The sequence below is a fragment of the Rhea americana genome, unplaced genomic scaffold (genome assembly GCF_003343005.1).
Source record: "Rhea americana isolate MKP2758 unplaced genomic scaffold, rheAme1 scaffold_17, whole genome shotgun sequence".
Classification (NCBI taxonomy): domain Eukaryota; kingdom Metazoa; phylum Chordata; class Aves; order Rheiformes; family Rheidae; genus Rhea; species Rhea americana.
This window is the reverse complement of record NW_028185816.1, coordinates 1,644,318-1,668,474: the sequence shown is the minus strand read 5'-3', so window position 1 is coordinate 1,668,474 and position 24,157 is coordinate 1,644,318. Positions and strand designations below refer to the sequence as shown.

Here is a 24,157-nt window from a genome sequence, read left to right as displayed (position 1 = left end):
CTCAGTGTTCCTCTCCATTCCTAAGWATTTGAGCCATATGTTTTCTGAGGACCACAACCACTCTTTAGGGCTGCATTTCTTCAGGTCTCTTCCAAGTTACGGATCTGTGTTTTCTGCAGTYAGCTTATTGGCTTGTTCTACAATCAAACATTCGTATATCTCTCCAGAACATGCATCTTTTTTCTTTTTCCTTTTTGTTTTTCCTTTTTGAGTCCYTCTGTGTTTTTACATGCTAGCATTAATAACTAAATTTTCTGTAGGTCTTGTGAGGGAATGCCTTTCTGTCAAACTGCTTATAGGTAGCCTGTAATAACAAAATTCCTTCACTGGAAGCTCTCATTCCTTGTCATTTCTTGTTTCTCTGTGGCAGAGAAAAGCTAGTAAAATGCAAACTCTTAGTTTTGTTTTGGAACTTCAGAAAACAGGTTGAGCAATACTTGGCTAGGTCGTTGTCATCCAGCTAGTTTACTGCATATTGGAGGATTGAGTTGTAAAATAGATCTTAAAACAGAAGGCAGACTGCTTGAGTTGTACCTAGGCAGATCACATTGCTGCTTTAGAAATTCTCACAGCCGACTGAATCAAGCTGAGAACCATAGTCTGGGAAAGAAAGCCTCTTTATTATAAGGATGGGCCAGTTCCCATCTTTGTCCCTCAGGCCTCTGGAAAGAGAAGTGAGAATAACAGAATTCTTGTTTCTTAGGTGAGAACTATCATGATATAATATGCATTGACTGGGCAGACTTACAGGTTGAGTGAATGGTAATGAATCCAAGCTTTCAAAGCTTCTGTTCATTTACTGAAAGTGAGAATATTACCAAAGTTCAGTTGCTCTTAGTAACAGTTACTATACTAAATCTAAACCCATGGGCAGCTAACAAAAACAAAACCAAATCCAGCTGAAATAAATAAGCTAATATTATTGCTGGATTGGAATTTAATAATCAAATTAGTTAAATCATTCAGTAAGTAAACAATGGCACTGCCCTTTTAATTCCTATGTTAAGTTGTAGAGAGATAGGTRTTTCTTTAATCAGAAAGCAATATTGAAGAAAAATACATCTGCACTTTGGAGATGGTAAAATATTTTGATATTGAGATCAGTGAAAGGTTGTTTTAAGGCCAACTGCAAAGTTTCTCCTTTGGACTTCAGTTATTGTATACTGATCAAATTTTTCTTTCCTKCTTCCTAGTAGGCGACATCTCAGACTTTTTCTGATTGTACAAGAAATGGAGCAAAGGCTGTGTTGTAAGTCTCCTAGACCCAGGCTGAGGTTTCTGTGCTAGCCTACAGTTATTATTCGGTGTTTTACTATGTCTCCCTTCAAAGTCTGAGGACAAATCGTATGGGAGGCTTACTTATGGCTGTATAGCTTTATAGAATCAGATTTGAATTAGATATTTTAAAAATAATACTAGCCTGGAAAAGTCAGAGTGATGAGCCATAATACCAGATCGTTTATCTGGGGTTTTTTTGTACAAGCAAGGACCCCACTCCTCCAACGTCTGCTTATAAGCATCGGGGTTAGATCCCAGGGATATGGAGACTGCTGAATACCTGTTCATTGGTTGCTRGTGTGGGAACTGGAGTAAGGTTGCAGTGAAAGTTGGATTAAGTTAGTGGACCGCTCTATGTGACTCCTTAAAATGCCTTCTTTGATGTTCATATTTCAAAGCACCTATACTAACACAAAAGAGAAGACCCAAGTTTGCCTTCATGTCTGTCTACCCTGTTATACTCAAATAGATCTGGAGTTAATGATCACACTAAAATGTTAGCTCATGTGCTRTGTGTATAAAAGAGGAAAGGAAAGAATTTCCTACTTTGTACAAATGCATGCTGAAAGTAAGGAGTAGGATGTGGCAGCCTAAAAGGGTTATGGAGCCAGAAGGAAGGGTTCAGTTAGCTCTGTCAGCACGTTGCCAGCTTTTCAGGTGCAGAGGTGGCATTAAGGACCATTTCAAGTCAGTGCTTTTAGGAGAAATCAAACTGAGGTTTTCTTTGATGTGAGTAGCAGTAATTTTTTCCATATAGTTGTTTCATTAAAAATCAGTATTTTCCACCCCTGGCTGGGAAATGAACTGTAGTATTTTTTGATTTTTYTATCTAGAAAATATTTTAAATATCATTGTAGCATAGTGGAAGTAAATAGAGACTTTATAGATGGCATGAAAGTAAAAATGATTTTCACAGATATGCCCTTCAGGGCCTTACTGTGCTTTTAAAGGGTAGGGGRGGAGTGGAAGGGCAGGATAGAGATGCATGTCTGTAATGCTTTCCCCTTAGAGACCCTGAAATCAAAAGTAAGCATTTGAAATTACCTTTCCTGGGTGTTAAACCAGTTTTGCAACTATTTCGAGAAAGCAAATAATAGAACTGTGTCTAAAGCTGGAACTTCTRAATTTGATTAAGATAGTAGTTTTATGTATTTAGAGTGGGATTTATCTTGCCAAATTTGTACCTAAATGTAGATGTTATGGCTGAGCTAATTGTGTAAACCCTGYAGGCTCTTTCCGAAGGCAGGAGATAGGAAGGCACTTTCAGCGAGTGACTGATCCCTGCTAATACGGGTTTAGCTTTCTCTGTGGACCATAGAGAGGGCTTCTTTAGAATAAGCTCTAGCTTTTATCAGAATGTATGTGTCTCTTGATACTGGACAGCCTCCCCAAACTTTGTTATTTGCYATCATTCTAAGCTTATCTTTAATCCTGCATGTTGCTCTGAACCTAGTAAATACTTAGGCTTGTCTGTGGAGTTAAAGTATAGTGTGTTAAGGAAGTATGTCAATGAACTGTAAGAAAGATAGGTATCATCCCTCATCTTCAAGCAATTTTACCAAAATTATGRTCTGTAATTTATAGCAGTACAAAGAATTTAGAAGAGAAATTTTGTGCTACAGATAATTTCTGGCATGCCACAGGTTTCACACGCAGATACTTGTCCTTGTTACTTGTCCTTTATTGTTAGTGAAAAAATCCAGAATTGCTGCAGGYAAGATATTTGACTTTGTGACTTAGTGATCTGATCCTGTGTTCCTCTGAATAATTCTACTTTTTCAGAATTATTTGAGACTTTCATTATTCCTTTAGAAAGTTACAGAGCTTAGTGTTTTTGTCAAGAATTTTCTTTTCATGTCTTCAAGATTGAAAGAAAGAAGTTGAAATACAAATTGCTCACAGACAGTTTCATTCCACTAGATGATAGTGCTCTGAGGATCTTTTCCGATGTACTGAATCTCTAAAACATTATGCTTTTGGAAGAAGTGAAAATGATGAGATCTTTTCTCCTATGGGTCCAAGGCAGCTGTTGTCTCATAAACCATAAAAGATCCACTTTGCCAGCTGGGTTGCTAATATCGTAGAGACAGTGTTTAATATGTTATGCTTTAATTGGACTTTGTCTTGGCTCTGTGAACTCATTTGTTCATGCTTTCTTCCACATTCTAAAATCACTGAGGCTTTGTAAATKCTCAAAATGTTATTACTATTGATGCCACCAAAAGTTAACTTCCTGTTGGCCAGCACGAAGAGCAGGTATTGCRTTTCTGAGGTTGTCTTGGTTTTTAATTTGAATGACATCTATTGGTGTTTCAGAAAATGCTCATTTTTCTCTTTTACAGGCTTACAGATTTTCTCAGCTTCCTGAGATGGTAATGGGTTCTCCTCCACCCCCTGTCCCTCCCAGAACAGGTCCTGTGGCTGTTGCCTCTCTCAGGAGGTATTTATCTGTTGTTTTATTTTAGGTTTGAACTGTAAAAACTACTTTTCAAAAAAGAATTCCTGTACCTGTGGCAAGATCTGAAGTGGCACCTACCAGACGTGTCCTTCATAATAAGGAGACATTCATGAAATTAGGAACAGAATATTTTTATTTCATTTTAACATGAAGAGGAAAGAAATAAAAACAAATTGTTTCTCCAATTAGCTAGTCAGTTTTGATAAAATTCAGAAATCCAAGCTTCARTTTCTTTTAAATCATGCTTTGCCTCAACTCTGACAATGCATGATGGCATATCATATTGCAACTGTGTAGTAGATAATTCACACTCTCAGTCTCCCTGTTTTTCTGTATTTGAAGGACTCACAACATGGTACAGGTGAACTACATTTTTCAGAACTGTGGGTCYGGGGATTTCTGCCTAGCTTTCAGATATTTCATGCTTGTTTTTCCGAAGCCAAATACGTGCAAAAGACTGATTGCCTTGCCTCAGTGTATACATTTTGCACCTCCTCACAATAAGGCAATCTATAAAATGCATTTCAAGCAATTTTCGCCCTTCTTGGTTGGATGAGCTCATTTAGCCTTCAGTATTGTGCAATTTTGTCCTGGCAGGTACCAGTTGTAACTCTAAGAGACTGCCTGCCTGCTGAGAGCTACTGTGGAGTACTGAAACTAAATGAAACTTCTCTGAGTGGCTGCTAATAATAACATAACTCTGTCCAAATATTCAGGGTATGGACACTGTTGATATACCCTTGGTTATTTATTACACTTTAGCTCTAAAGCAACCGTGGCACACTGTTTAAAGAATAGGAGTACTTCCCAAATGCAGTTAACATTACTCACCATAGAGTTCTTCTACTTTATGATGCCAGGTCATGTGTACTGTACTAATATGGTACTGTCTGTGGTCTTGTGTTGATGGACTATCATAAAGCTCTGTTTTTTGTGTTGCATGTCGTAGGCATTTGTTTAAAGCATTATGCAAAGGTCCTGTGAAACTGTAATAACACACTTCAACAAAGTAGTGGCAAAGCTGAAGAAGTTGTTCGCTGACATTTTCCAAAATTCTGTCCTGCCAGAGCAGAAGTAGCTGGTTCCTTCCCAGCTTGTAATACTGTAGCCGATATCACACAGGTGGCTACAAATCTCATCTGTTAGTCAGAATGACAAAAATTTCTTTTTTTTTTTTTTCTTTCTATAGGTCTACATCGGATATTGGCAGCAAAATGAGAATACCTGAATCCGGTGGGGTAGATCAGGCCCAGCATCATGATCAGGCATCTTTTGCCCCTGGTTCAAGAGCTCCAGTGTCTGTTGGTCCACTTGATCAGTCAGCTTTTCACTCAGGTGACAAAATATTACAGGGCTGACTTGCAGCTTTGGGAAGCTCACAATTTGTATTATATATGAGTAAATGTATGGGGTAGAGCAAATACAGATGATTATTTGGAGAAGACTGTATTATGTGTTTCTTTCTGGGGCATCTGAAGGGGATATACAAATATTTGCTCCCTTCTTAGATGCAATGTTAGCTGCATTGCTCCTCCTGCAGAAGCACCACCTTTAAGATCATGATGTTGTAATAAGAATAGGAATAAGGTATTACATCAGCTAATTGTTCATTTTGACTAGTAGCTCATTTTGCTGTGATTACATTACATGAGCATTTAATGTAAAAGCCAAATGTTAYCTAAAGAAGCAGCCAATTCTTCTCTGTATATGTCTGAGGAATACATATTCCCAGTCTTGATAACTCACTTAAAATAGCAACCCTTGGGCTATCTATGACCTGGGAAGAACCAAGCTTGCTCACTGCTCTTCACTTGGCCCACCTCCTTCCAAAAAAACAGTGTAGAGAAGCTGGGATAGAGGTCTTATGAGATACTTTGTGGCTACCTGCAATGGTATACATCATGGTGGTCTTCCAAACAGGCTAGTTATAGTTATATCAAGTAGATAATCTGAATAATTATTGAAAGAAYCACATTGCATCTCTGTGAGCTCCAGGAAGAAACCCTATCTGAAACAGCAGATATAACCATATCCAAGGATTTGGCTGAACCTCCTATCTATGAAGGTTAGTTTCTCCCACTCTTCTTCAGGTATGATAGCAGAATTTTAAGAGAAGACTTACTGGACATCCCTGTAATATACATCTTGATAAAGCCATGGTAAAGCAGATTTAATGTCAGCTTTCCTTAGAAATTTTTATTTGAGTCATAGCTACATAATTTATTGAAGTCGTAGACTGTTCCTGAGAAAGGAATTGAGCAGTTAGAGCCTTGATACTTTTTATGGAAGCACTGAAGGTTTATGATGGGGTTGTTGAGATTACAGCATTTTTAGGTATATCACACACTTCATTTTTGTAGGTTTTGTGCCTAGAGATACTAAGTTAGCTTTACTGTGTAAACTGAATGCTCTGTAACCTGCGGTTGAAATGGAAGGTGCAGTACTCTGAAACCTGTGGTAACAACAGCAAATTGAATACAATCGAATATAAAGGAGCAAATATAAGAGATTTTTTTTTCTAATGATTCCAACCTTTGATGGAGATCAGTTAAAAAAAATGATAGAATACTAAGAACTAAGTCCTCATACCTTTGTCTAAGGCTTGTGCATGATTGTATAAACAACTGCAGATCTTGCCTTCTCCAGTATTTGCTATCGTTATAGAGGAGTTTTAGACAGGTGATAGGAGTCTTCTTACCTACAATTGATGGTGATCACACTTTGACAAAAAACAAAAACAAAACCTTTAGGCCGGTTACTTCATGTTCATTATGTAATAGCCTTCTAATTTACAACTGGAAATAATAGCTATTAATATCTACTCTATCTCTTCATAGGAAATACAGTACCAGCAGTATTTGCCATCCCAGCAGCAAACCGACCTGGCTTCACAGGCTATTTTATCCCAACACCACCCACTGCATACAGGAACCAAGCCTGGATGCCCTATGCTGGAGAGAATGAGTTACAAGGGCAATGGGCAGACTCGGTAAGTATCTTTGCTTTTCTAACTACGTATATTTTGTGTGATTTGTACAAAGGGGGTCTTAAGTGATGCTAAATAATCGGCAAATCTGAGCAGGATAGTTCTTCCTAGGAATAGGAATCCTCTTTCTTAATGAAAAGCTGCACGAGAGGGCACAGCTGCCCTGGCTGTCCATCTCATGAGCTGCAAGCAAGCTGTTACAGAGTCAAACCATTCGCTAGGGCAGGGGTTGGCAACTATTAATGTTGGTGGGTCAGATATTTTTCTTTCCCAAATCAGAGGCTGAGTATTTAGATAGTTACTTTGCAGGAGTGATGCTGCCTTGCAGGGTGGCACTGTGCTATTTGGAATTTAATAGGAGCTGGGGAGCATGTGGAGGCTTTTCTCAGGATGGCACCACTCAGCTCTGCTGTAGCCCTTCTGCACTGTGTTGTCAAGTCTTCCTGCCAGACAGATTATAAATTAAGTAGTTAATCGCACTATCCTAGTCAATTTTTAATTGGTTCTAAGTTTTAAACTGGAATGCATCTACATTTCAAGGAAATAAAACTGGAACCCTAACATGAATTGCAGTAGTTTATTGTGTCTGAAATAACTTCTAAAATTTAGAACTTACTTTTCCGCATACCTTTAATGCTGTTAAGGAGAAAAACAATCAATTATGTTGCTTGAGCTCAATCTGATATTTGTGCAGAACCAATTCAGCTAAGCAAATTCGGAGATGGATTCCATTTCTTTGTGTAAATTGGGAGATAGATTCTATTTCTTTGTGCATATTATCAACAGAATATTGTGGTGAATTGCTGTTCTTGTTTTATAGTTGGCTTTGAGCAGCTCAGTGAGAGATAACAAGGTCGTGTAGATGTTCCTGGGAACAACTTTTTGTTTCCCAGTCTTTGTAATTAGTCCTGATGTCTGAGAGGTAGAAGATTCAGTCTGACTCTTACATGTAAGTCTGAATTTGTAGGGTGAACTGTCAGTAAAAAAAAGTATTTTCATATGTAAATTGAGCACATTTGCTGATAATGCCCCTGACTTCTGGAGGTTTGTGGTGTTTTACAGATTCACTTCCCAGAACAGAAGTGCCTTTAAAACATGATAAACTTATTTCTTGGTTTTGTTTTATCTTTAACCTTACAGACATTTTAATCCCAGGAGGCCGATTGTATCATTTTAAACTTTTTTATTAAGAAAAAGACATTTAAAAGTAATAGCGAAAGTATTTTGTTTGTCTTCTGTTCCTTTTCCCTTTTGTATCTGTACTCCTTGGCTGCAGTTCCATGAAGTAAGAGCCAGATATCACTTGTCAAAACTGGAGGCTAACAGCGAGCAAAGCTGGAAAGCAGGTCTCTAAGCTCCAGTTCACTCCTTCCTTCAGAAGGGGGAGAATGTAAGCCTGGTCTTCCTGGAAAAGAGGTGGCAAGAGCAGGTAGTGCCAGTAGCCCAGGCCTTTGTGTTTTGCACATGCAGGAATGGAGAGGGGAAGAAATGTTTCTGAAAGATAACTATGACAATGCAGAAGTCAAAAGAAACAAAAGATTCCATTTATTCTTTACTGAGCTTTAAATCACAGCTTCTTGTWACCCAGGCTCTCAGCCCTGCTATGATTTAGCAAATTTGGGTTTTTACTGGCTTTCTGATTTCTCAGCCATTAGATTATAGCTGGATCATGTGTCCAAGATTTTCTAGGCAATTAATAAAAATAGAGAATTTCTAGAAGATGAAAACTGAGATTCTTTACTTTTTATATGTTTCCATTAACTGGACTGTAAGTAAAACRCCAAATAAATACATGAAACAGGAGATCTGGGAACAAAGAGTTATCTTGCAAGCTAAATTTACTGTGACGTATTATTTTCTTATTTAAAAGGTAAGTGTTGAAGCACTGTTTTGTGGAAGAAGAGGAAATGTGTCAGCCAAAGCTTTTTTACTTTCGAAATCACTAGATGCTGTTCAGTAGAAGTAATAACCTGATGGCCTSTAGTGGTTTGTTCACATGTTGGTACTACTAAAATGTTTCTTTGGAATAACCAAATACAAACTGAATAGCAGTGACTGCATTTAGTTATCACTGGCATATCATGACTATGTCGTATGTATGCATTATTGAATGTATTTGGCATTCTGTGTGTCACTGGATAAATATCCAATATCGTACAGGTCATAAGTAAGTCCTAGTGGTCAGATTTTCATAGATTCTTAGATGCCTGAAGTAGCAAGATTTTCAAAAGCACCTGAAGAATTGTTGAGCTTTTATAGGGCCAGAACCCAAATAGGATTTAAGCAAAATGTAGGTACCTCATTCCAAACTTGTCATTCTGAAATCYGTGCTGAAGTCCCATATTCTCCTGAAGGTATTTAAATTTGCAGATGTCTCACGTCTTGACATTTGAGTCTGTTTGAAGACACCTCAAATTCTGAAATTCTGCTACTGGAATATCCAGCAAAGTCTCGGCTTTGGTTGGTCAAGGATCTTAAACCTCAGTCTGAAATCCAAAGCTTAGGTGAAACATCTGTCTGGTCACCTGTGTTACCGCTTATATAGGAGCTAAATGTATTTGGAAAGTTTAAAATCTATTTTCCCTATTTAAAGTAAAAATGGGATTATAAAGTTAATGTTTTAGTGTTTAAATGTCGTGGTAGCTTACCTGTTGACTCATATAGTATTTTAACTCAGGCAATTCATAAAAAAATAACATTGAACTTTCCTTAGTTTTAACTTGAATGAATTAGGATAAGTAGTTGATATTAGTAAGCCCTTTTGCAAGGAGAAATTATCTTGTCCTAGTAATATGTTTTAGGTTGCCTACTGTAATAATATAAAGCATGGTTCAAAATGAAGGACTGTAGATAYGCAGTTTCTAGACTTTTGCAAAAGATAACTGAAACTGTTTTCATTTGGTGCATTAAAAAAAATTACAAAACTTTCCGTTTTGATAGGAATGTAAAGACTGCTGTCATAGTTCATGGATTCAGTATCTCACGGTGACTAACAGCCTACATTATTGTTTTGGCTTTAGCCAATGTAACGTGACTGAAATCAATGAAGTTAAAACAGAGCAGAACMCCTCCTGGGTAGTTCTGTTAAATTTGGCCTGGAATCCTGATACTTCTAAGAAGTCAAACACCCTTTTCAGTGTTAACTTTCCCAGTTTGCATTCTTGAGTTTATTATCCCCACTGTCTAGATCCTAGAGAGTTTCTGTTAGGGCTGTTAAGTTCAGAAACTTGACTAATTTGGATTAGAAAATGGCTCTGCAGATCAGCAAACTCTTCTTTTTTATTCTAGGCTTTTCAATGTCCTGAAATGTAGTAGCACTGGCTATTAAAAGAGAAATGTTTATGAAGGATTGTAAGTGAAGGACACACTTTCAGAAAAGCCTCACCCCCTTTGACTTTTTGCAACGATGATACATTAGGACAGGCCGTATTTTCTGGGCAAGTTACTTTTGCTAATGCAATTTGGGTAGTTGTGTGCTTGGCTCATTGTCATACGTGCACAAATAGCACATACAGAAATATACATTTGCAAACACATACTCAGGAATATGAAGTTTATTTTCTCTTCATATAGCCTTATCTGTTGCATCTTATTCTACTGAATGAAGCTTTATATCAACTAGCAGGTGGCATTAAGCATCAATTGTTTTGTATAATTACAATGCTCTACAGGTTCCACTTCCTGGATACATAGAGGCTTATCCAAGGCCCCGCTACCAGCATAATTCACCTTCACGTCTGCCTCGCCAGTACAGCCAGTCAGCCAGCATGCACCCTAGCCTGGAACAAGCTCCTTTGCCGTCTACTGCAGCTTCTCAGCAGAGCTTAACGGAAAATGACCCTTCTGATGCTCCTCTCACCAACATTTCTACAGCTGCTCTAGTAAAGGCAATAAGAGAGGAAGTTGCTAAACTGGCCAAAAAGCAAACAGATATGTTTGAGTTCCAGGTCTAATATCTTTGTGACAGTGTTTGTATCATGTAACTTATAGTAGCCAAGAAAGTGAGTCCTTTAATTTTCAGTTACAAACTTATTGTGACTTGTGCCAAAGAGATGGCATTTTTCTCCTTCTGAAAAGTCAATACTATGAAGTGGATTAAAGTAGAGCACTGGGACTCTGAAGGTGTATGTTCTGCTTGCCAGCCATGGAAGTGCTGCCAGGAAACTGTTTAGTACCGATAAAATTGATCATATGCAGTTGTTTGTCACTAAGCTCTTGTGCTGTGACCTATCATCATTTGAGATGCTGCTGAATATGTCTGCACCACACAATATTTTATTTGCAGGCACAAAAGTAGAACTGCTGAAAACAGCTTTTGCATGTCAAAGCTTTGTTTCTGTGATTAAAGAAGAAAATACAGTAGTACCAGGTAAGCTAAAGGCCACAGTAGGTGTGRTAGTGATGATATTGTTTGCTGCGGGACATCATTGTATAAGAAATGCTGATTTCAGCAATGCAGATTCATTCATCCTTTTCATTCTAGAGATCATATTCAAAYCAAAAGAATTTGAGATGAGGAAATAATATTAATAAATGTCCTGTAAATATCCCCAATTCTCCTCATCCTATTAACAGTACAAAGAAGTGAAAGAAGAGAAGATTGTGAAGAAGGTTAATGATATTTCAATAACTGCCGGCTACCTTGTCCGTAAATGCCACKAATGAGTTACAGAGAAGATATTTTCAGCACAAGAGAACACAATGCATGAAGTAACACAATGAAGAAGTAACAAAGGAAACTGGTGCTAAAAGCTTCTAAGAGAAAAGAAAAACGGTTATTTGTGTTTGCCCTATATTCGGTCTTTTCATTCTGAATGCATGCAAAGCTGGTAAACTTGAGACCTTTGAGCGAGTCTTTCCAGCATGGGATAATGAGTGCACCTGCTCATACAAGAAAACTTCTGTCTAACACAATGCTTTTTTCTCTTTCTTAAATGATGATATCTAGTAAAGCGATGCTAGAAAGTGCTACATGAAGCTGCAGTTGAGTTTGATTACACCAGAACATTGAATACGCACCTCTGGATTCCTCAGTCCTTGCAGGAAGTTCTGAATGTAGGGGACATCATTATTATACTAACATGTAAATAAGTGAATAGTTACATGGGTTAATGAAACTACTGATGTTCTGTGAGAAAGAGAGTATTTCCTGAAACTATGTTGACTTTACGCTAAGCAAGATGAAGGTCGCTAACTGTTAAACTGCACTGTTGTATGAATCCAATCCAAAAAGAAAATCTAAGCAGTTGAATGGGACAATAATTTATCTTTTCAAGTTAAACAAAATAGTCAGAGATCATGAAAACTTGTTTTCAGTTCCTTCAGCAATTAGTTTTGGGAACTGAAGTTGTTAGAAAATACTTTGTGTTGGGCATGTTTGATGTCAACTGGAGTTAAAGGTAATGTCCTTCATCTTAGTAAGTTATTAGTATTATTAAGTTATTTAATTAGCATCCATTGCTTATGCTATTTGGGCCGATCATTTYGTTTTCCTGAGTTTGGTCTTTACTGAGATGAGAGAGGGAACTTGGTTTAGCTTTTTGGTCATCAGAAAAATGAGAGGAAAAGGACAGAAAAGACTAGRATAGGGGAGAGAAGAAGAAATTGATGAAGCACAAACTTCTAAAACAGAACTATTTTTTCCCCAAAAATATATTATAAACCCTGTTTGACATTGTGATGCATAGTTATCCTAGAATATACAGGTATCTTCTGCTCCAAAACCTTAAACAYTGCAAAAGCTTTTGGAATTCTAGTTGATCTTTAAACAAATGTGAAATTTCATTTTTATTATTTAAAAATCAGATATAAATAAAATGTATTTTTGTAATCTCTGTGTATATATATGCTGTATATTTATATAAGTGACTAGTCTGCTGTAGTCAAAAAATTTCCGTAAACCAAGTGCAAAAAAAAATGCTAGTAATTTTATGGATCAATATTAACATGCGCGAAGTACACAAATATACATTTGGGTGACTCGGATGATAAACAACCAAAGAAATTCAACCTTTCGTATGAATATAAGTCTACTAAAGACAGGTTGCTGTCTCAGTTACSTATCATCTAACTAATACTAATCTATTAGTGTAACACAATACATCCAAATGTGTTTTTGTGTTGAATTAAAAGCTGCCTAAAAATATCACAGTTAAAAAGAATGACTTATAAGTACCGAGCCAAACTCTGCTTGCTCTAAATAGAATAATTCTGTTTGGCTTCAGAGGGAACTTAACTCCCTGAAATCAAGGCTGAATTTCTCTATTAGGTTTTGCCTATATKTGCAAGTTTCACTAAAATCATTTGAACATTAATTTGCTTATTTTTTAATCAGTGTATTTAGATTACCGTAACAGAAGTGCAGACATAATTTAAGAGCGATTTATTTTTATTTAGCCTAATCTGCTTCAAAACCAACTTAAGCTAACTTGGTAAGTGAAATTTATGTTAATTTTTGTCAGCCACATTTTGCATCTGCTTTATTACCTCCATTTTTGAATCCTTCATCTGGTTAATCCAGTGAAATTTTGCATGTACGTAAGCCCTTCAATGCAATGGGAATGAAATGTCCTGTGAAATAAATTTCTGAATCTTAGACTCCAGTTTTGCAGAATTATCCTAAAGCCRCAAGTGTGGAAGCAGCAGACATGGATGGAAGTGCTGAAGCAATATAGCTGGGAAGAGTAATGTTATGATGCATTCCCTAATGAGTGACAGGAGGTATGACATACCAGACTTAAATACCATATTTCTGCTTGTAAATCTGTACCCATTCTTAAATTTAAGTGAATTAGTAGTTCTATTGAGAAACGTGGGGGCAAAGCCAAGCATATGTCTTGCCATACTGCAAATTAAAAAATTTAGGTATTAGATATATGTACAGGGGTTGAATACCTACATACAAACAAAATGAACAAAGAAAAAAACAACAAAATTAAAACATTTAAATAGCCTTTTAGAAAGACAAAGCATTTCAGTATAGTTAAACAAAATACTCTGCATACAACTGAGTAAGACCTGTTAGGCTTTCAAAATGAATTTTGTTCGTTATTGTATTGAGTATGTGCAGTCTATTGAATATTCCTTGACACATCACTATGAAACCATTGTGGTGCACTTTATTCACAAAGATATTTTACATTCTTCATTCATAATGGCTTTTTATCTTGTTTGTGATACGTTTCTATAATTTCTTTTGACGTACAAAGCAAGTTTATATCAAGACGGTAAGGACATTCCTGGGAAAGAAATCATGCTGTAATATTTATACTGTCTGAGCACAAAGCAATGATAAAATGATAATATAGTGTACAAAAAATTTGTAATATAATAAAATTTTGTATGGCTACAATTACAATATAGTTTTTCAATATTGATTTCAAAGAAGAAAATATACCTGGTTAAAGTTATGACATCAGCAAAAYGTATTTATGCCATTTTTACTGATAATGACTTAGTCATAAAGGGATTTTCTAATAAATTCCCCAGTTTTCTTTCAAATGTTGTGAAATGTTAATGTGAAAATACTATTTTCTGTGCACAAAAGTTGTTGATGTTTTGGTCAATGTTTGTCTTCAGATTTGTAAATCATTAGTAGCAACATCTGCAAATGAAGCTCACATGGAATTACTTCTCAGTATATGTGTAATGACCATTCTCAGTAGGTACACTATGTTTGATGTTTTATTGACATTAGTAGAAGAATAACTTGGTTAAGAGGGCACTCTCTGACAGTCATTTTGTGAGAAAAATGTATTATCTCAATATGTGAGAAGCCTTAACACTCAGTGTAGAAATATGAATAATATTTGTATYTAATAATATTATGGATAGAACTTGATAGAAGTGCATGCAAATCCTATATAGAAATGGAGAAATTATCCTACATAATGATCATTTCTTTTTCAGACTAACTTTGAAGAGGACAGAAAATGTGAGATAAAAACAAAAAGTGTGTAGAAAAAGTAGCATTGCATTCAATGGCAGAACTCAAATGAGGCCTCTGTCTTGTTTAAGGGAAGATATGYACAAAATTAACTTAATGAACAGCTTTACGTTAGATTTTAAGATGTCTGACACTAAAGAATGAATTAGTTTTTAATATATTTTTTGTCCTGCGATGTAAATGTGAAAGATCTAAATGCCTGCTTCTAAAAGTCTAAGGGAGCTTGAAAGCAGTGATAGTATTTTGAGCTAGCACAAGAATTCATTTCGTTTGGCTGACCCTGTACATCCTGGACACATTTGAGTGGTTCTGAGTACTGTGTCCAAGGACACTGCAAATTAGTTACAGTCTCGACCTTGCATTCCTTGTACGTAGACAATTCTCAGTAGCTTCACATAGCTCATTGACATGAAATTGGTTAGGTGGAGATCAAGCGTGGGATAGTATGAAGAATATTAACAGGTCAGTGTTAGCACTGTTAGCAGTGTGGAAGCCATAGATCTTTCGCTCCATGGTAATTCATACCTGCTAGAAAATTGTTGTGTTAAAGCAAACTTCCTTGGAAAGGTACGTTCTCAGTGCAGGTGACCACTGTGTGTAAAACAACRCTCAGTGCCATCACAAGAAAGTACATCAATTAATGCTTCCACTCCTTTATATAAGGCAGGTGTAGTCTCTGTGTAGCTCCACTTGAGTGGCATAATTAATGTGTTTCCAGTGCCTCTGCATGGTTGCCCGTTTCTCCGAGTGTGCTTGGTAAGATGCGTACAACTCTTTTAAGAGKCTGTTTCATAAAATACCAAGCTATATGTCACCTTATATATATTTTAGTAAAGCATTAGGGGGGAAAAAATGGCATTGTACAGAGTGTTAGTTTATTAGCCTTCAGGCCATTAGCCTCTTTGTAAAAAGCTGTGAAAAACACAAGGCAAGGGAGTTTGCTGTGCTGAGCCCAGGAGGACCGCTCGCTTGTCAGCGCCTGTGCAGGGGAACAGCCGCCTTTTATTATTATGTCTGCTGGATCAAATCTCTCCTATCTCCACTTACCTGTCCTTCRTGAAACGGTACAAACGTACAACTTTTTCGAGTAAGTAGTAACTAATTTTGAAAATAAGTATATGGAGCAAATAACTTTTACTTAGTTCTCTGTGGTTGCTCAAGATGCATTACTGGCCTGTTGAGCAGTTTTTTCAAAGCAGCGTGTGTTCAAAAAGAAGTGAATCAGCTTGTTTTCTACAATGTTATTTGTACATAGCACTTTGTAGATTTTATAACAGTGCTATATGTAATAAATATGTCTAATAATAACTTATACTCTCTATGCTGAACTTTCTTTTCAGGACTCCAGGTCTTGGTGAGATTTTTTYCCTCATCAAAATACTTTAAGGTTATATTTTTCCATTTCAAAGTCTAGGCATGCARAATGAGAATGAGATTGCTCATTTAGAAGGCTTTTTTGAACTCCTGCTTTTCTCTCATAAACAAATAATGCAAAACTTGACCTGTGGATGTGAGATTTTATAGGTCAGAAAATGAATTGGGTACCCACTTGCTATTTAAAAAGAAATTTGCAAAATGGTCAAGTCATAAAAGCAAACCTAACTGATAGTGTAGAATATTGAGAAGTTAATTGCAYTGCACACTGATGGTCATTTTATCAAAAGTATTGGTCCTATCCCAAGTGCCCAATCAAAAATGTTCTGCAGTGCCCAAAGTGTAAAAAGCAATCAGAAAACTGTATGCCTGAGGAGTCCTGTTGTCCAGCRAAATTTTTGCTAGGGCAGTATACAGGATGTAGGAGATGGGACAGGGGTTTCAACGGGCCTCTGAAGTGGATGAGACTGCACCATGGAACACACTTGCCCTTTGGGTGGCCCTTGACATGGGCAGATCAAGAACTACAGCCAACCAAAGCAGCRTGGCAGAAATGTGGTTTAAGCCCAGATTTTTACAACTGTTTTACAACTGTTGAGATGGCCAAAAAATCAAATACTACATACGGAATCAAATAATACTTCATGTTTTCAAAATCACCTTGATTCCATATGCCTATTGAAAATCCTTTTTAAAATATATGTATATGTATATATATTTAATACAAAAATATCTTTTGAAAATTGATTCTTAGATCCATCTTTGTCCCTATCCATTTAAGATACCTTAAGATGCACGAAGACACTAATGAGGAGTTAGTTCCCASGGTTATACCACTCCAAATCTCATGGAAGATGAGAAATTTCTGTTAAATAGACAGTCAGATGCATAACAGATGTCTTGAAAATAATTACAAATATCATGAAGAGATGTTTTAGTAATTTAAGTTTTGCATTTTGTCAAAATAATTCTTGYTTTAAGAAGTGCCTGAATTTTCATGAATTTTCATGCTCAATAATAGTCATTCCCAAAGAGCAGCTTGAAACTACTAAAATCTGTAAATAATTTTGTGATTATATAAACAAACATTTACATACTAGACAATAATGGCTCCAAAGGATTGTAAACATTACAAAAAATTGATTCCACTGAGTACAATATTTAGAAAGGAAATGAATTTTTCTTCCAAAGCATATTCCACTTCACTGCATCTCAGTTTCTTTCTATGCTTTATAAGCTATTGCCTAAACACCAAAATACACAGTGGCATCTTTTAAAATCTCATATATCTGGTGAGAAGCACTGACTTTTGCAGGCTGCAGTGGGATCACTGTGTACATGATTAATTCAAAAACTAATGAAATTAGAAATTAAACTCTTATTAAAGGAAAACAAAAAGGCTTGTGTCCTTACTCTAACTTTTTACAAGGAATCTGTGCCTTTTAGGTCCTGCATTACCAGCAAACTTACATGTTAAAAGCAATAGATATTTTGTCATGCGGCGCAGCAGAATACAGCAGCCTATGCCTGGGATTTGCCAGRATCCAAAAAGCCAAGSGACTGTTGTAGCAGAGCAAGTGGCRAACCTTCTACTCTAGCAGTGGGTGGACACCAAGTAATTTTGGACCTACCGCTATGGCAGGACTGAGAGTTAAAGTTAATTGCTTAGAATCAATTTTATGTATTTTCTTAGCTTTGCTTTCCTTATTTGTTAAAATACTACAAAAATAGCGACATTAACAGCTTCCTCTATTTATGAGTTTTATGGGAGATTTGAGTAAAGTAAACTTGAAGTTTATTCTTTGTCCTTGTCTATACCTACATTCAACTCCGCAAGCAGAAAATAAAAAAGTCTTTCCTCTCCACAAAATTAATTATGATATTGCTTTCTGCAATAGAGAACCTGAGAGGGTTTTCTTCATATTGGTAAAAGACTTTTCAAACTGTATTCAAGGCCACATATTTGATAGAAAAAAATATCATGAAGCCAAAATATTTAGAAAATAAGATGGCACCTACTTTATTGAGGCCTGAATATTTATTAGGATTTAGCAACCCGGCAATAATAGCTCAGACCTGACAAAGATTTTCTAGGGAGTTCTTTGGATCCCATTAGAAAAAAATGTGTATAGCACAGATAGTCTTACATTCTTTGATTTTTTTCATTTAATATGTTTCTTACTGTAGCTATGCATTTTGCATCTTGACTTTTATAGCAGTGTACCCCAAAAGCTGCTCTCTTTAAATCACAGATAAACAGTTTGTGCGATAGTAGCAGTAATGTCCCTGATATGGCTTTTTAATTAGCTATGGCATGGCATGTCTTTGGCCAGCGTTTTGGTTTGCGATACTTACTGATGTTACCTTAGTGTTAAMGCAACACGAATGTAGGTAATATCTTCTATTGAAGTTACTGCCAAAACATCATCTCAGTCCTAGGAGAATACACYGAGGCAGTACTCTGCCAGTGAATTAACTGTCACAGGCATCTTCTCTCTGCGCAGACAGGAGGGATGAGACTTGGTTATGGGTAGCTGGAAGTAGTTAGGAGATCGGAGGCCAGTTGTCCCTTCTTCAGAGTTTCTGACTGGCCCTAGGCAAAGTGTTTGATCTAAGTATGCCTCASTGTCCCCATGTCCAAGGCTGGCATGAAGAAACACCTATCCTCACACAGTTGTTGAGAGGGTTAACTAATACTGGTTTTCAAAACTTAAAAATCCTGGAGCAGAAGCCAATACCTTGGTACAAAGCCTTATTCATTATTTCATGGAGCTTGGCAATTGTTCAGGACTCTTCAAGGTAGCATATCCTGTGGTAGCACTAAAATATATGTKAATTAAAAAAACCACACACATACACTTCCTGGTATTATTTCTGTTGTTCTAGGAAGCCTCTCTAGTAATAGATTCTACACTTTTTACAGACGGAAAAGGCTTCCTGTGCAACACATTTCAATTCTTGATTAAAAGAACTTCCTTTCTTTTATGCCTTTGAAATATAGAAAGGACGAGCTACGTATGATTGCAAATAACTGTTTTATCTTGATTATCTACAGCTTGATTCAGCTGAACTGTAATGGCTGCGTCTGTGAAAATTGCTCACAAACCGTTAAGTGTGTTTCTGTAGAATATGGACAAATTTGAGTTTTCTGAAGCCATTTAGAAAACAGAGTGATTTGTAAAGTCAAGTCTAGGGACTAAACTGAAAGAGGAGAAAAATAATTAAAATCTTATACTATGCAATCAGAAACGAAATCTCTAAGAACTGGTTCCTTTTGCAGTTAAAATCATGGTAAATACCAATAGTAGAATTTTACATATCATTGAAAAGGAGCCATTTAAGACGTTCTGAGTCATTATCAAATGGCTATGTTTTTACTCTGAACTGTAGSGTCATTATAGAAATGAAGCTTATGGGTACATAGCATAGTTTTTTTCATGTTATTCGATATAGCTTAGCTGAAGTTCTACATGTTCTTTCTTGGCAATTTTGCACATTAAATAAAATATATCTTAAAATATATGTTGCTACTTACTGACTGTTCCTGATGTGTCGTTTTCGGTAAATCAGCTGTTTGGAAGTGCGAGCATGCCTTTCTCTAGGAACTGCCAGGCTTCCGAGCTTGGTAGGGGTCCTGCTGCTTGTGCTCTCAAGGAAGAGCAGGAGAAAGGACAGGAGAGGGGTTTTAAGAGCTCCACAAGTTAAAACCGTGCGTTTCAGCTGTGGTGGTCTGTCTAAAGAGAGGTGGTTGCCTACCATATGGAGATGAGTAGGAGAATAATCAGCAAGCACGTGGATTTTGAGCACATCTTGTGATTCTGTGTTTCCTGTGTGAATTTTTATTCTTATCTTCATTTCCTCCATGCCTTCCCCTGTTAATCTTCTYGAAGAAGTCAGTTACTGTTCTTTTTATTAGTATTTACTCAGGCTTATATTTTCTGTTTTCAGTCATAAATTAAGTGAAAAGAAATACGCAGGTATGTGTTTTTGACAGTCCTGCTTTTGTATAATTTGTATTACAAGACATTTGGAACAAAAATTCATTTTACTGCAAGCAATACCTCTATCCCTTCCTCCCTGTTTGTTGTCTCAGAGAAAAAAAAATGGAGAGAGGAAGAGATTTCCCTGAAATAGACACAGAAATTAAGTTCCTAGTCTACATACCATTACTGATTCTAGACAGATGATCATCCTTGAGAAGCTGTTATATACCAAGTTGTGACTGTCTATGCTCAAGTTTGCACAAGGGATTGTTGTGGTTCTTTTGTAGATATACCAAAAATCTCAGCCTATTTTGCAAGTGTATACTTCAATGTGTAACATTAAACAACTGAATAGTGTTTATTAATAATTATATGTTTCCCTAGAGAGTCCAAATGTTGCACTTACCAACTGCTAGAAACCTTTCTTGATTAGCACTGCTTATTAGTATTCCACTCAGTATCAGATGACAGTAACCTTAAGAAAACCAACCAACCAACCAAGAGAGGTCAGGTTTCCTAGAATGTTGCTCTTGATTTCCTTACTTTTATGTACAGATATGACCTCTGAAGTTTCAGAGCAGGCAAATCTAACAAGCAGCATTCACTATTGAAAACAGAAAAGTCATTTTTTGATAGCTTTGGGATTTCCTCTGTAATCTGTCCCAGAGCTAGTTAAGGTAACCATGCTTCAAGGTTAATTTATGTTCTAATGATCCACTGTAGTAAGTATCTATTTGGAGAATTTTAAGATCTAAAATAAAGAAGCAGTCTGAAATTTGATGGAACCAACTGTTTGGTAGACAATACTTTAAAATAAAGCTTAAATGTGTTCTTTTTTTCAAATGTGTTTGAAAATTCTAATTTCTTCCTAATTTCTCCCATCATAGAGCAGCCAAGGCCACTTCAAGTTTTAGAAGGAAAAGACCTGAGAGCCTTCCATGGGGGAACACAGGCACATCCCTCCAGATGGACACTGCGCTTTCAGAGAGAGAGGTATCATTGCTCAGCCCTCGTGTTCACTGAAAAGATGTCACAATCTGCTTTCTGAGCAGCCGCCTTTGTTAAGTATTTGGAGATGAAAGAACTTACTAACATTTTGAAAACTTTGCCCATGAGTCAAAATATTACCCAACTATTTCTTTTGTGAATACAATAGGAATAGATTAGTTGAGTCACAAGGGGCTAAACATTTGTAAAAGAGATCTGAGCTGCACCAGTGTCTAAATGTCTAACCTTCCCTGAACAGTCTAAAAAACAAAATCAATTGAAAAATGGATGAAGTATGCTCTATAAATAAAAACTATGCAGTAAGCTAGTGTTCTATTTTGGTTAATGTTTAAWTTTTTAAATGAAACAATAAACAAATCTGGTTTCTAGATGCACTTACCTCAAAGGAAAAAAACCACAGTGCCTGCAGAGATGAGAGGAAATTGCTGGATGTAACAAGGTGAGGTGAATATAGAGAAGAAAAATAAAGAAAATGTTCATGTCCAAATCACAATTAACATATGCCTCATTATTTTTAACTGGTTGTTTGCCCAGGTTATGAATACAAGCTTATTACTTTCTTGCCAACTTTATATACACAAACACATTAATATTTCAAATTCAAAATAAAGAAATAAAGACATATTTTATTTCAGGCAGTGATACTTCATAAAATTCCCATGTAGCTCCATTTAAGCCAAGAAAACTCATGTGAATAATGACTGATTATGGCTATATGCAATATGCAAGAGTTGATAAAAGATGAGGTGAAGTAATAGGGATCAATGATATGGAATGGAAATCTTTCTTTTAGGAATTTTTCTATAATTATGGGAAACTAAAGACTGGCTTAGGAGTAAAGCTATTCTGAAGATTTCAGAAAATGGAAGTTCCTAGACTACTTAATTTGATTTAAAAGCTCTTACTAATGAGTAACACCTTTGGAGACCACTGTATGTCCGTCCTATTTGTCCTGTCCAAGTTTGTCCTGTTGTCTTTAAATATTAATGTCTCCCATTTTCATAGTAATTAAGCATTAGAGTATCTGTCTATAGATCTAGCCTCAACAGTCTTCCAGCACTGCTTGAAAGAGAGCTTGCATCTGATGCAGTCCCTGCATAAATAAAGACTGGTTTGATATTCATTGTTTTGTTTTTTAAAAAGCATAATCATTAGCAGATTAAAATTGTGAGTTGCTGTATTGGCATCAGAATCAGAGTGGCAACTGTGGGTGGTAAGATTCTGTTTAAGATTTCCTAGCCTTTCTGATAAAATGCAATTATTACAGTTTGGTAGTTGAAAAGTGGGAGTTATAAACTTTTTTTTTTTTTAAATATAAATTCTCTGTAGGATTGATTAAAATCTAGCTGGAAGGAATAATATGTTAAGAGTGAATGCTGTAATAATCAGTATGCTTCACATTTGAGCATCTTTAACGCAATTTTAAACAATTATTGATTTTTTTTGAACAGCTGTTTGCAAAAAATACGATACCTTCAGGGTTGCTTTACACCTTTACACTATTATGTCATACTGCCACCTAGTGTTTTGAATTAGAACAAGAAAAAGCAATTCTGCAAAAATTCTATCGGTTTACTTCTTCTCTTCTTCATTATATTCTAGATGTCATAAAAGACATTTCTGTTAATGGCAGATGCTCTCCAGCTCTTTAACCTGTCATTAACTCTATTTTTTTAGTGAGATTCCTTCCAAACATAAGGATTCTGTCTCTCCAGAAGCTGCCACAGATTTTAGCCTAAGTCGGTTTTACAAGTGTTTTGTTAAAAATTAACTCGAGCCATAACTCCTTTAATTTGGTGGTACAGTTGCACAGTAGAAGAACTACTGCACTATGATAGTTTGTAATGTGTTTTTTGGTAATATGAAAGTAGTTTTCTAAAGAAAACTTATTTTATTTCTCAGCCATAGTGGTTTTATTAACTGTATCTATTTACTCTCAGTTGCATTTACTGTATTTGAAACAAAAACTAAATACTGTATTGGAGCAACACTGGAATTACTGTGTTTTTTTGCTACACGTACCTTGAACCTCACTACAGGATTGGAAGGAATCCTGACATTAGCAATGTTAATTTCTAGCATTTCTGATGAAAACAGTGTCTACCCTGTTTGTCTATAGTAGCTGGAGAAGAAATGTTAAGACCCATCTGGGTTTGAAATACCTAGTGCTGAAGAAATAACACACAAAAAGGTCAACGTGAAAATATACTGTATTACAGAATTGCATGTGGTTAAGTAGAAAAATAATATGGAAGATCCATTAAAATACTCTATAGTGATATACTGACAGAATATCCAGCCAAAATAATCCTCATCATGTTGGTTGCTGTTTCTTTAGCTTCTGCCTTGTTTTTATGCCTTGTATCTTTTCTTCTGTCAGTGCCTTCAAAAGTTTGTCTAAACAGGAATGAAACATAAATTGTCAGTAATTCTGTCATTAATGCTTTACCAAAAGAAACCCCCTCATATTATGTTAAACTAACCAAGCTGTAATTTCCTGCCTAGAAAATATTTGAACTAGAATTTCTCACAAGCATTGAAAATAATACTAAAATGGTAAAATAGGTATTACTATGACAAAGGAAAAAAAAAAATCTTGATTTCCTCTTAATGGAAAGCGATGGGTGCGAACCGCGTATCGGGGTTCGAGAGCTTCCTCGAAGCGATGTTCACCTGCTGCCGCTTTGCTCCGTGCTCGCATAACCGCTGCGCTCCGCCACCTCCACCACCCCTGACGCGCAGCCCCGGCCCCCGAGGGAAGGCCCGCAGCCTCCTCGCCTCTTTTCGGGAAAGCTGCGCTTTTTTATGATCTGCTGCACTACTTTATTTTCTGCGTTTCCTTCACGCCCAGTGAGTTTTGAAATTAAATTGCCGAACTTGCAGTAGTTACTGCAAGCCTCCAGCGGCCTGGGGTGACCGCCGGCCTCGGAGCAGCGCGGACGCGCCCGCGGCGGCGCGGCTGGCCCCCAGGCACCCGCGCTCAGCGGCGGCCCGCGGCGGCCCACGCACACTGGTGGGGGTCGAAGCCGTCGCCGATGAGCGCCAGCAGCTCCAGCTCCTTGAGGCGGATGCCCAGCTCGCAGATCTCGCCGTCCAGCTGCGGCTGCTCCGCGGGCCGCCGCGCC

At 36.8% G+C, this 24,157-nt stretch overlaps 2 protein-coding genes across 2 annotated transcripts in view; both read left to right on the top strand.

Moving 5' to 3' along the window:
- Positions 1-12,032, top strand: part of KIAA1549L (KIAA1549 like) — a 69,245-nt gene extending 57,213 nt beyond the window's left edge. Inside the window, exons 16-19 of the mRNA XM_085300848.1 lie at positions 3,621-3,718; positions 4,926-5,071; positions 6,574-6,725; positions 10,394-12,032. Of these exons, the coding sequence (XP_085156974.1) occupies positions 3,621-3,718; positions 4,926-5,071; positions 6,574-6,725; positions 10,394-10,675 (678 nt within the window). The 3' untranslated portion in view covers positions 10,676-12,032. The remainder of the gene's footprint in view (positions 1-3,620; positions 3,719-4,925; positions 5,072-6,573; positions 6,726-10,393) is intronic.
- The window catches only part of HIPK3 (homeodomain interacting protein kinase 3), a 413,563-nt gene that overhangs the window by 233,904 nt on the left and 155,502 nt on the right, over positions 1-24,157 (top strand). The window lies entirely within an intron of this gene.